At 38.1% G+C, this 12,461-nt stretch overlaps 1 protein-coding gene across 2 annotated transcripts in view; it reads left to right on the top strand.

The window, feature by feature from the left end:
* The window catches only part of pcxb (pyruvate carboxylase b), a 320,178-nt gene that overhangs the window by 58,728 nt on the left and 248,989 nt on the right, over positions 1-12,461 (top strand). For both annotated transcript variants that reach the window (XM_079257650.1, XM_079257649.1), the window contains one exon: positions 10,184-10,302. In XM_079257650.1, the coding sequence (XP_079113776.1) occupies positions 10,184-10,302 (119 nt within the window). The remainder of the gene's footprint in view (positions 1-10,183; positions 10,303-12,461) is intronic.

Raw genomic sequence — 12,461 nt, 5'->3', positions numbered from 1 at the left:
AGAATAAATATTTTGAATATCTATTGCTTTGAGGAGCGTAGTATCACCAGTCTGATGCCATCAAAGCAAACTTACCAGACATGCTGAGGACCACTGATAATCTTTGCTTCTTCTCTACCTGAAGCTTTTCCAACAGTTTGTCCAATCAATTGCAGGCTGCAGGAGTTAAACCACTGAACCAACAGATCAAAGAAAAATGTAAGGATGCTTTCAATAAATGAATAATTATTTAAAATGATCTTAATGTCCCTGACATTAGGAGTTAAGTGTCCTCATCAGACGGATTCTCTGGTAGCCCTTTGTAACCACAGACTCAGTAGTGACTGAAAAGAACCTGAGCTTAAAATAAGAGTGCCAAAGTATTACTGTATAAAATATATACATAAAATATATAGAATCCTTAATCTGAATTCTTCACCTTGAATTATACTCACTTTGTGTCAGTCATTGTCTAAAATCAATGACCATGGCTTTAGTTTTTAAAACCTTCAAGTCTAGATGATTGTAATGACAGCAGCTGATATAATAAGATGGGAGCATGTTCGGACAACGACCCCTGAGGAAGGGATAAATAGAGCGTCATCACAAAAGTTAATAATAAACCTGCCCTCTGAGGATGTTCTACTACTGTCAGTGTACATGATGAGCAGAAGTGGAAACAATACACAGCCCTGGGGTGAACTGGTGTTTAATGTCCCCCTGCACATTTTTCCATTCATAAAAATCTCCTGGACACTCCGTTAGGAAATTTAACAGCATGAGCACTGCGTCTGGAAGAGGAAGGTAAGAGGCCAGCCTCTCCACTCTTATTGGACACTGTGTACAAGCAGCATGAGAAAGCAGGATCCCACACAAGACTTAGTTGCTGCTTTTGCCTTTGCTTTTAGCTAAATGTGTCACATCACACATTCTGATGTGGAGTCAGAATTCTCCACATCTATCAGTCAGAGGGGTTTCCTAGTCTCACAGGTGTGCTGGTTGCACATTGCTGTGCTAGGCTTCAGTAGTTTGGTTACTTTACACAATTTGGTGGAAATCATCTTTTTCTCAAAGAGATTACCAGTGTAATTACACGCCTCCCCGCCTTTTCTGTTTTTAAAAAACTGTTTTAAGCTTCTTTTTAAATTAAATCCAAGGTTTATTTGAATTTTTTTTATTGATAAGAGTAAGAGAATCATGATGTATGAAGAAACACAAAGATCATTTACATTATTACCTCATGTATTTAAAAAAAAACATTGTTAATCTGTACAATCAAAGCTAACCCGTTCAGAGGTTGTGTACTGTGATCAACTCCTCAAATGTTTCTCCATATGTGGCAGTGATTTTAAAATAAGAGGATGAATTTTGGGGCATTTGGCAGAGGATGTCTACGCTGTGCCTTGACAATTAGCTGAGCTGCTGCTTATGTGATGGTGTGCAGATGGATGGTGAACAACAACTTTTGGAACTCCCAAGGTACATAAAATGGTCAGAATGAGAACATCAACACCTCTAATCACGAGTGCAGATCTTGTCCCGAACCAGAACTGTGCAAAAGTACCTTTGGTTAATGTAGAAACTGTTCAGTGAAGGTCTGTAAACAGGTGTCCTTCACTTCATGTTTATGGGTGGCCCAAGCTTCTAGCTAATCAGATATGCTGTAGATGGACTGTATGTTGGAGAGGGTTGTAGAAAGAGGTGGTAGCTTTTGGCCAGTGTTCTCCAGTCTCTGAAATATTCCACCTCTTTTCCAACAAGCAGGCTTTATGCATGGTTTGCAATGCTCTGGGCCAGATTTCTCATCACAGCCCCAGTGGTTGTGAACCAGAGACAAGAGGAATTCCTCACGCTATGTAGTCCTCTTGGAAAACATGCTTGATATATGCATGAAATATACAACTCATAGCAGCAGGACAAATAAATTCACAAACAGCCTCACAGACGACTAACGCTGCATCAAAAAACTCGTCAAAACTTGGTCAAACTTTGGTAAGCTACTCGAGCCGCACACTAGGGAGAGCTCCAACACTTGCACGTCTCATCAGTATGCTAATGAGGGTGTTCAGTGTTGTTGAATTTTGTTAAACAGCTAGTGCAATATTTTCATACCGTCATCTCTATGGGTGCCAGACATATTGTTTCATACAATGTATATGATGAGATACATTTTGTATGGAACTAATGGATCCCATAAAGAGTAGGAAAAATCTGTTAAATAAAAAAGAAAATAAAAAAAGAGACTCGTACAAAGAGAAAACTTTGGTAATTTAAATACAAAGCAAGGAATGCATGAATGTAGGCCAGGGGTGTCCAAAGGTGGGTCTTGAGGGCTTCTGTTCTGTATGTTCTGAATGTTTCCTGCTGCACTCCACCTAAATAAAATCCATGAGTCAACATGCTTTGGCAGAAATTGATGAGAAGTTGTTGAGGAGAGCCATTTGATTTGACATAGGCGTGCTTGATCAGGGAGACATCTGGAACTTGCAAGATTTCTATCCCCAAGGACCAGAACTGGAGACCACTGATCTAGGTATCTAAATAGACATGATGAAATAAAAATGATACTTTACCAACATTTTCCTGATGTGCTTACCTGTATTTTTCTTGAATGCTTGTAGCTTATTTAAAATCTATGCACATGATGCTTAGTTTATAATGGTAATGGCATGTTTTGAAGGGGGAAAAAGCTCTGTCTATAACTTGCCCTTCAGTAGATTGATGGACTAAATGGCTCCTCATTCTAGTACTCGTACAGACACTAATGTAACCCATCATACCCATTCAGCATGTCTATGCTGTTGATTATATGACTGATTTGAGCTCCCTCTGTTTTATTATGCACATCACACAAAGTTGAGGAGTTTTTTTTTTTTACCACATTACTCTGTCCCTGAACCTTATATGACCCAGCATGTTGCTTTCTGGCTGGTAGATTTAAGGCGTTGAAGGACGGCAGGGGAATGGGAGACTTTCTACTAGTCTACTGTGAAATATCAATATTGTTGTTCCTTAGAGGATTTGCATCTTTTGACAGGAATATGGCAGCACCATCCCTGACAGGAAATCACTAGTTTTTGGAATTTTAAAGATGCACACATGATGACCAATAAGTTCAAGTTTGAGGTTATATGTTTATTTTGAGAGTATTAAGAGTATTCAGGCAGGATTTTAAGGCACATTGTAAAAAAATATTTAATAAAAAATAGCAAAAGCTTTTATTCCTTCTCTCTACCATAACCATTGAAGTCCAGTTTCTCTTAGCTGTTTGCTTTATTTTGAATTCAGAGGAAAACTTCTTGCTGTTTGGCAGCCATAAACCTTTTATCCCTTTGTTTTGATTTCCAATGTGTCTCTTTACAGAAATTAAATGGCAGTAGATCGTTTACAGGGGCTTCACACATGTGAGACAATTCCTTAGCCACATATTCACGTTTACTAAAGCAAACACGACCAAACTCTGCTGGAATTATTGTCTTATTGTTGACAGTAGCTCTGTTAACACCTCCCTGGTTTCACAACTCAATGTGTTGCATGTTTTTAAGTAATGTGTCTTTATTGTGCAAAACCAACTAAATGGATTTTCTGAGACTCTGTATCGACAGGCGAAGCACAAATTGTTTAATCAAAGACATTGTGGTTTCAAAAGCTGAAAGGGACCACACTGTTAATGCCTTCACACCCACAGGAGCCAACTTGAACTCAAAAACAACAATTTGCAGTAGCAAAGAAGAAAATAAAGTGAAAATTGAAAAATCTGAATGCAGACAAAGAGCAGGGCTACTCAATTGGATTCCTACCATGACCACAGTCCTGCAGGTTTTAAATGTCTCCCTGCCTGAAAACATTTTCTTTTAAATGTACCAGTGACCCCTGAAATTATCTTTGGGCTATGGGGGTCAGAAACTCCAATTAATGAACCACTGTGCTAAAGTGATCAGAAAGTGACTTTAAGCAACATTTAACATCCATAACAACACTTAATAATAATTTTAATATGGATAATATCATAATTATGATAAAATGAAAATAAAGAAAAATGGGGGGAAAAAAAAGAATTAAGCTATATAATGTTTTCAATTTAAGCACCTTTGAATCTATCCATTTGTCATTATTGTGTTGCCATAGCAAGGGCAGACTGAATGAAATGTCGCAGCCAGTCTATGCTAACGGCTTCTCCGCCCTGACAAGGCAAGGGGGGAGTCTTGCCAAAGTACAACAGACTGACTGGAAGGAAAGGACTTGGAAACTACCAAATGCAAAGAAAATGCTCATCACTAAGTCATAACCTGCCTTCTTGTTGCTTCAGCAGGTAAATAGAACCTCATAGATGAGCCTCAGTCCCATCATTAGAGGAATACTGTTCCTCAATAGCAAAATAGTAAACTACAATGTTTATCTTGGCTGCTGTAGTGGTATTTGAATCTCCTCATACGAGTCCCACAGTATGGTTATTTTTTTAGCTTTAGACCTTAAATTTTAAGGTAATAAAAACATTCAAGTGGAGGTAGCAGGTAGACATGGTGACAAATTGTCAAACAAAGTGTTGCTGCACTGTCCTTCTTCGTTTTACCATTCAAACAGAACAAAATATTCTAACAATGTTGTGTAAATGTAACCATGAAAAAGACAGTAAAGCATTTAACAGTAATTTAGAGTAGCAATCACAAAAGGTTAATTTCCTGCTAAATATGAATTTCCCATGAGTCTTTGCACAAGTTTAATTGTTTTAGTTGACTTGTCACTGAATTAAGTGATTCCGATTATTTATTCAAAAGGAATTAAGTTAGGAGTAGGCCCTGTGATGGACTGGTGACATGTCCAGGGTGTTCCCTGCAACTCATCCATGGCTACTGGGATAGGCCCCAGCTTCCACGTCACTCTTAATTGGACCAAGCGGTTAAGAAAATGAATGAATAAATAAATTGTCTTACGAGTTGAATGAACTTAGTTCTATAATTTTTATGATTCCAAGTTAATTGAATTAATAGAAGTTTTTGCTAAAATAGCATTCAGGATCTTGTTTGAAAAGAGGCTTTAGATTAATTCCCACCAAGTGTATGATTTTAGAGTGCAGACACCATGTCAGATGGAGAATGTCTGGGTCCACAGGAAACAAAGTGAGATTCATTTTAGCCTTTAAATCTTCCATGGAATTATGAATTTACAAACCTGCAGCCTTGACGAATGTACCGATCTGCAACTGCATTTGGGTTCAGCCTTATTTTAGGACAACAATTTTCACATATTCTTCCAGCGACTCTTTTTGTCTTGATTGTTATAAACATACGATGATCTCCCAAGGTTGTTTTTAACTGAAATTTTGCAGTCATGCTTAGCTGGGACCATGTTTGGTTTTAAGGCAGCTTGTTGAAAACACTGGACTGAGAAGGGTCATTTTTCATCTGTTGTTGGAGGGGAAAAAATATGATCCCTCTCTGAAACCTGAATCTTTATTCTTTTTACACTTTACTCCATCTTGCTGATAAATTTCACCCAGTATTTTTCACTGTTTGAAACTCTTTTAGGGACTCTGTTATTGAGAGATGATCTGGACATGGAGATGGGAAAGAGAAAGCTATACTTTTATTTATTTATTTATTTATTTATTTTTAGCTTTTTGATGTTAGTGTTTGCAGATGGATATACACCAGGGTGAGTGACAGTTTGACAGTCATTAAAGCTTTTTGCTTTCCTGCCTTTCCCTCATTAATCCATCCAGTCGCTCACCTTTTCTTTCTCTCCTCCCACTCAGCAGTTCCATGTCAATGTCCTTATTTGATCCATCCATCTTCCTTTTACTCCCCCTCTCTCTCTATCTATTTAACCCTTTCCCCCTCCAATACTAGTCTGTAAAATGCATTTGTTTCACACTCTACCTCCCTGTGACACATTCTATTATTGATCTTTGTCCATCTTTGTTCAAAGCTAAACACTGATGTGCAGCACAGTCAGGGACATAATGGCAGCAGCGAGCACAATATATCAATGAACCATACACTTTTTTTTGTCTTTAAATACTCTGAAGTTTTTGGTGAGATGTATGCATTCAGCATCCCAATGACCTTTCCCTCTTCTAGTACAGCCCATTGACTTTGCTGCCAGACCTTATCAAACAGTGACCACTCAATCTGTTACACTGACTGTGGCTTCACACACTGACTCGGTGTGAAAGAGCGAGAGAGAATGAGTTCAATATGGAGCACCACACATTGGTGTGGATGTGTGTGAGCTTAAAATGTGTGAAGGTCTGTGCATGCATATGTATACTGGTATGCTACAACTAGAGATTTACTGTGTATAAACGAAGGCTGCATTCAGAAGTTTATAGGAAAGGTTTTAGGAGTGTGTGTGCACGGTAGTAGAGTTGTGTGCACTTTGTACAGTATGCAGAGGTGATTACAGTACATGTACTTGTGCATATAGCCTGTGCGTGTAGACATAGTATACAAGCGAACAGATTTGCACTGTGTGGTGTGCATGTGAGAGTTTGTGTGTTTTGATTCTCTAGAGGTCACTGGGCCTGTATTAATCATCCCAGCTGTAGCTGCTGGGTAATTGCTCAGCACAGGTAGCACTGACGCACATGCACGCACAGTTTAATTGGTACAACTCTTGCCAGGCTGCATTTTACATCAGCTGGGAGAACAAAACTACGGAGCAATGTGTGCTTGTTTTCTGTTTATTTACTCTCCAATATTTATGTGGTTAGGTTTGAGCTTTGTGCGTGATCCTCCTTTGACAACTAATTTCGTTCTGAAGAGAAAGGTGAATTGAATACTTTTTTAAAAAAAATCTAGATAATCTCTCAAGTTCACACTGGATGTTAATAATGGTGTGGTATGTAGGGCTTTGTCTTGGCCCACTTGAGCTTTTGTATTGCAGATCTAATTTTTCTACTTATCAGCTTGCCTCTGGGTAGATGTGGATATACTCAGTTAAAGAATTTGTTTTCATACATTCCAGCTGGCCAGATGGAAATCATAAGAGTCCTGGAGGTGCTTTGCTTTTCAAACAATTCATTTTTTCTGTTTTAGACTGGAGTGAAGTAATTGGTTCAGGTTGCCCACTTTGTCCTGTTCAGATTCATCAAATAGTCTGACTTCCTCAAAATTTGTTCTGTTACAAATATGAGTGCAGAAACCAAAAACCCTGAATTCTTGATCAAACTACATTGGATCAGTGGTCTCAAACTCCAAACCTGCAATCCGGTATGTTTTCTTTGTTTTTTTGGGCCAGCACACCTGACTGAAATTAATGGGTCATTGTGATGAAGTTGAAAAGGGAGTGGGGGTGCTGGGTTTGTCACATATTTGCCCTCTGAAAAAAAGTTTGGCCATTTTTACAGGCTTTTAAAATATCTGATCACTTTTAATGCCTTGGCTGATATTACCTTCTGTACATTATTGGATGTTTTTCACCAGCTTTGGTTTCCCTTCTAATGTTCCCTACCATAAGGGAATCCTTTTATTATTAATTTGTTTACAAAAAAAAAGCCCATTTTGATTACATTTGATTTTGATAACCTTTCATTTACAGCTAATTGTGTAACACCTATTTTGTTGATGACTATTTAATAAATGACATAACAGAGGCCGAGTCAATTATTCAGATGAATAAAATAAGACCATTTATTTTTTTCAATAACAAGATTAGCGATTGATGTGATTTTTTTTTTTTTTTTAAGGGCCAATACTGTAGTTTTTTTCCCTTTATCAGCATTAGTTGATACCAATTTTTTTTCAGACGATGCGGCTTTTGCTTCCTCAGTGTACATTATAAACATTATACAATGGCATTTCCTTCTAGTCTAATTAAAAACAAAAGACATCCATTGAATTTAAAACAAATTTAAAGAACAGTTAAAAGAGGTAGAAAGGTTGTTCCTCACCTCGCTGTTCTACTGATGGTGAGGTAGAACAAGTAATGTTACCCCCAGTAGCATTTAGCAGGTCGTTCGTTTAACTTTATTGTACTTTATTCTTCTTCTAAATTCTTATTTTTCTAGAAATATTTAAAGAATTAAGTACAAAAAATACAGCATTGCACAGCAGCAAAGAGCTAGAATCATAATGCACACTGTACTAAACCTAATTCTGCAAATATTTTAAAAATAGCAGCTGCAGTCTGTGCGACTTAAGCACCACTGACGAGTGAACAGCCGCTGTTCTGTCATTGCCACAGTGGAGATGTTAAACGGTGGCAATTAGAGAACGATCAGACAGACACACAAGACAACCGTCCAAACTTCAGCCTGTTAGTTGCTAAATGAGATTCCCACAAACACTGTGGAACTGAACAGACAACATCGGCATTACTTGCTCATGTGACAGATGTTCCATAAACCTTGCACACATAGCCTACAGCTACGTACGCAGCTTCCTAAATACAATGACAGTTTTATAGAAAGGATAGTCTGACTCTCAAACCTTTTGTTTCCAGTTTCAAAGTGCATGGCTGTATTTCAGCTAAGTTAATCAGGTAAAAGAGAGGCTTTTATAGTTTAAAACTTAGCAATATTTTTCAAGCATATGATCAGTGGGCTTCTCTCCAACACTCTGCTGGTTGGGGAGGGGTAATGTATGCTCTGAACATGGACTGCAGTGTTTCCAGCATCACAATTGACAGCTGTTTGTAAATCATACTGGAAAATATACTTGATCAAATGCAAATTGGAACTATTGACTCTATATATTTTTGCTAGCTGATACATTGGGTGAATTTATTTGGGAGTATGTTTGTGCATGGTGGCATAGTCTTGAGCAGGGATCCCCAACCCTGATCCTTAAGGACCAGTCTCCTGCAAGTGTTCCTGCTGGAACACACCTGACTCAGACTCAGACAAGCTCTGCACATGTCTGCTAAATCCACATAGGTTTGGATCAGGTGGGACATATGTGATATTTGCATAACTACTGCTTTATATTGGTTTATGAGGTGCATGGTGAAAAATAAAATGCAAGGCTCCAGGCTACCTTTCAGCACCGTTGTGCATAAGCTTTTGATTTGGGTGCAACAGCAAAAAATCTAGGTGCCCCCTAATTTTATTTGTTTTTTACAATTTCTTCAGCAGTTGATTAATTCCATTTTAAGGATATTATTTTGATGATTACACATACAAACTAATGATTATTTAATTTTTTTTTTTTTAATTGTTTTTCAAGTCTTAATTTTTTTTATTTTGATGCCAAGAAGTCAAGTGCAACTAAACAGAACAATAGATTGATGCATTAATAAATAAATAAATATTGGAATAAATTAACTTTACATGCAGCTTCTGTGAACTGAGTATAATTGAACTTTTCAAAGTAAAATGACTCCTGATGTTGAGCAGCATGGCTTTTTTCCTTCTATACATTAGCACTTGTTGTTTTTGTTTTTTTTCCCCCCTAATAACTCTACTTGGACATGAATTTTATGAAAGACAGCTCCTGTTTGGCTTTATTATATGTAATGTTTATGGCTGTTTATACTGCTAGACACCCAGGATTTTTATTATTCTGTGCATTTTCTCTTTTTAATACAAACCAGTTTATCATTTTAAAGGCTACAAAGGCTAATTATTTATTTGCAGTGGGATGAAATAGACTTTTATGATTAATGGAATCTATTTTTATTATGAGTAGGCAGATTTAAGGGCAGACACTTCTGCAGGTTTTAGATATTTCCCACTCAAACACACCTGATTAATGGTTCTCAAAAGTTTAATTTAAGTATGGTGACCCGTTAATCCAATTCCGGCGTGCTACTGCAGGAAACATCCAAAAGCTGCAGGACTGGGGCCCTTGAGGATTGACATTTTCCAGACCTGTATTAGGGGATTCATTAACCAGGACCAACAGTGAGACAAATTCCCAAATCTGACTTGGAGATTCTAGTTGTGCCTCTGGACCTGAAAGGTAGCAGAAAAGAGTTTTTCAAAATGGAGAGATTCCAGCTACTACCCTTGATTAATGGTCCAATTCTGCTTTACATGCAGATTCTGAAAAGGGCCCTTCTCTCTTTAAACAAATAAAAACACGAGTTACATTCTTTACCCGTTTTATGCAGTCATATTGGCTTGGAGGAGCTGTTTGTTCCCTGAGTTTCATGGCTCATTTAGATGAGTGAGTGTTGTCCTTTATACTGTTTATTCAGATAGTACCAACAGTATTATTTAGATAATTCTGTGCTTTTAAACTGGTTTCTTCGTTATTTGCTGCAGGTGGGATATGAGAATGCTGGGACTGTGGAGTTCTTGGTGGACAAACATGGAAAACACTACTTCATTGAAGTGAACTCCCGACTTCAGGTTGAACACACGGTCACCGAGGAAATCACTGAGTAAGTAGCAGATGTTTGCTTGAGAGGATGGTTTTTACGCTGGTGGGCAGCGGCTTAGCTGTAGCAGTTGTCACTTTGCATGAGTGTTTGTTTGGTATCATCTGTCTGCAGACAGGTGCACAACTTCAAGGTTGGAAGATTTCCACTCTGAAAATCAGCAAAATTTGAGAACAAATCTTGGAGTTAGGGAGCAGATGTAGACAGCCATGGAAAAACAACAAAAAACAGACAGAAGAAAAGTTTGAGGGTAAAGTATGGTAGACAGAAAAAAAAAATAGCCAAAAACTAGGAAAGATGGAGTGATGGGGTGTGGGAGAACATGGGAAGATGGGGACTGATGGAAAGCTTACAAGTATGAACAGATGGATGTATAAGGGCCTCGGAGAGAAAACGGCCTGAACAGGTGGAATCGGTGAAGAGAGAAGCTGAAAGATGAGGTCAGAGGGGGTGAAAACCAACAGAAAAGCAGGAAAGAGGTGAGAGAGTGAGAGGATAATGAAAGTTATAAATAGCATTCTGCTTCACTGATGACCTGAGAGATTTGCTCGGCTGAAACAACACAGATGGGTCTCAGAGCAGAAGACGTAAACACACAAAATGCTGAGATACAGGTGTTGTCTTGGTTCAACACTGTTGTGTGTACACTGTAATTTCCTGCTAAAACCATAAACGGAACATAAAAATAGGGGAACCCATATGGTTTGTTGGGGGGTTGGTGTTGGCGGATATGTGCAATCAGCTATTCCCATGGCAACTGAATTACTGACAAACCTCCTCTGTATTCTCATGCTGTCTTGATTAATCTCTGAACTTGCAGTCTTATGTCTTTTCATCTTTCTTTTTCGTCTTTTTGCTTACGGAGGTCTTCAATTTGAGATTTTTCACCACAGTGAACAAAATCAAAGCTGGAAAACTTAGTCTCATGCTGAGAAACACCAGCCTCTAAACAAAATGATTTCTCAAACCATTAACTTGTTTGCTTTTAAAACTGCCTCTCTTTAACTCTTAAAATGTATGATGGCTTTAAAAGCATAGACGTTCGAATCAGTATTATTGACCTTAAATATGTGAGAGAACATATCAGTACATCTCGGTTTTACAGATTTAGCATAATTTTGAAATTTCTCATGCTCAAAGCACACAAAGATTTGCCATAAAGTCAGTGTTTGTAATCATATTTCTTATGATCATACTTCTTGATCTCTGGGCCTCCTCTGGACAGAAAACTCTTAAAACCGCTTTGTATGGCAAATGTATTATAAACTGTCAATAAAATTTCTAGTAAATCCACAAAAAAATGGCTGGATACGAAGTTACAACATAACCAGATGTACTATGGCAGGATTCTACCAGTCGTTGAAATGAATCTACCTTACAGGTGTCGATGGGTGCTGTGGTCATTTGTGGAAATAATGTAGATTCTGAAATAAAATGACTGTATAGCTCAAATCTTTCCTGTTACTCCTACTTCCTCTCACAGACCAAAAACACGCATGCTTTATTGATTGGTCTCTCTAAATTCTCCCTAGGAGTAAGTGTGAGCATGAGTGGTTGTGTGTTGACCCTGCGATGAACTGGTAACCTGTCCAAGGGTGTACCCCGCCTCTCGCCTGGTAGCACCTCCGATAGGCTCTCTGTATTGGAACAAGCAAATGTTGAAAACTGATGGATTTAAGAACTTTTAAATTTTAAACGTATTAAATCAGAAGACAAGTATCATATTGTACAAAACAAGGTTTAGAGCAAAGTATTAACCATAAAGTGATATAATAGGTTTCAGAAACGGCATGCACCAGTTATGATTCGTTAAATCTGTGCTGCTTCTTGAGCTGGGCGATTTGAAATATCCCGATATCCCAATTTCGCTCATTTTATATCCCCATAACGATATACATAATAATATAAAATTGTCTTTGTAATTTTGTGTCAGTCATCAGTTACGTGTCAGATGTGCTTGGCAACAGCAGTAGTGATCTCCTTCCATCTGCAGGTACTATGGCTGTATGCTGCTCCACTGGTAAAAGCCTGCTGCACCGTTTGTGTTTGGAGTCTATTATGAGTGCTTTCGCCACCACTTGATGCTGCTTTAGCAGCTTTTGCTCATTGACTCTATTCTGATTCTTGCGCAGGTGATAAAATGAGTTTGTTGTGTCTGTCCG

Source organism: Telmatherina bonti (assembly GCF_933228915.1).
Source record: "Telmatherina bonti genome assembly, chromosome: 18".
In the NCBI taxonomy this organism is placed as follows: Eukaryota; Metazoa; Chordata; class Actinopteri; order Atheriniformes; family Telmatherinidae; genus Telmatherina; species Telmatherina bonti.
Note: the sequence above shows the minus strand (reverse complement) of the source record. Positions and strands in the feature narration are given on the sequence as shown.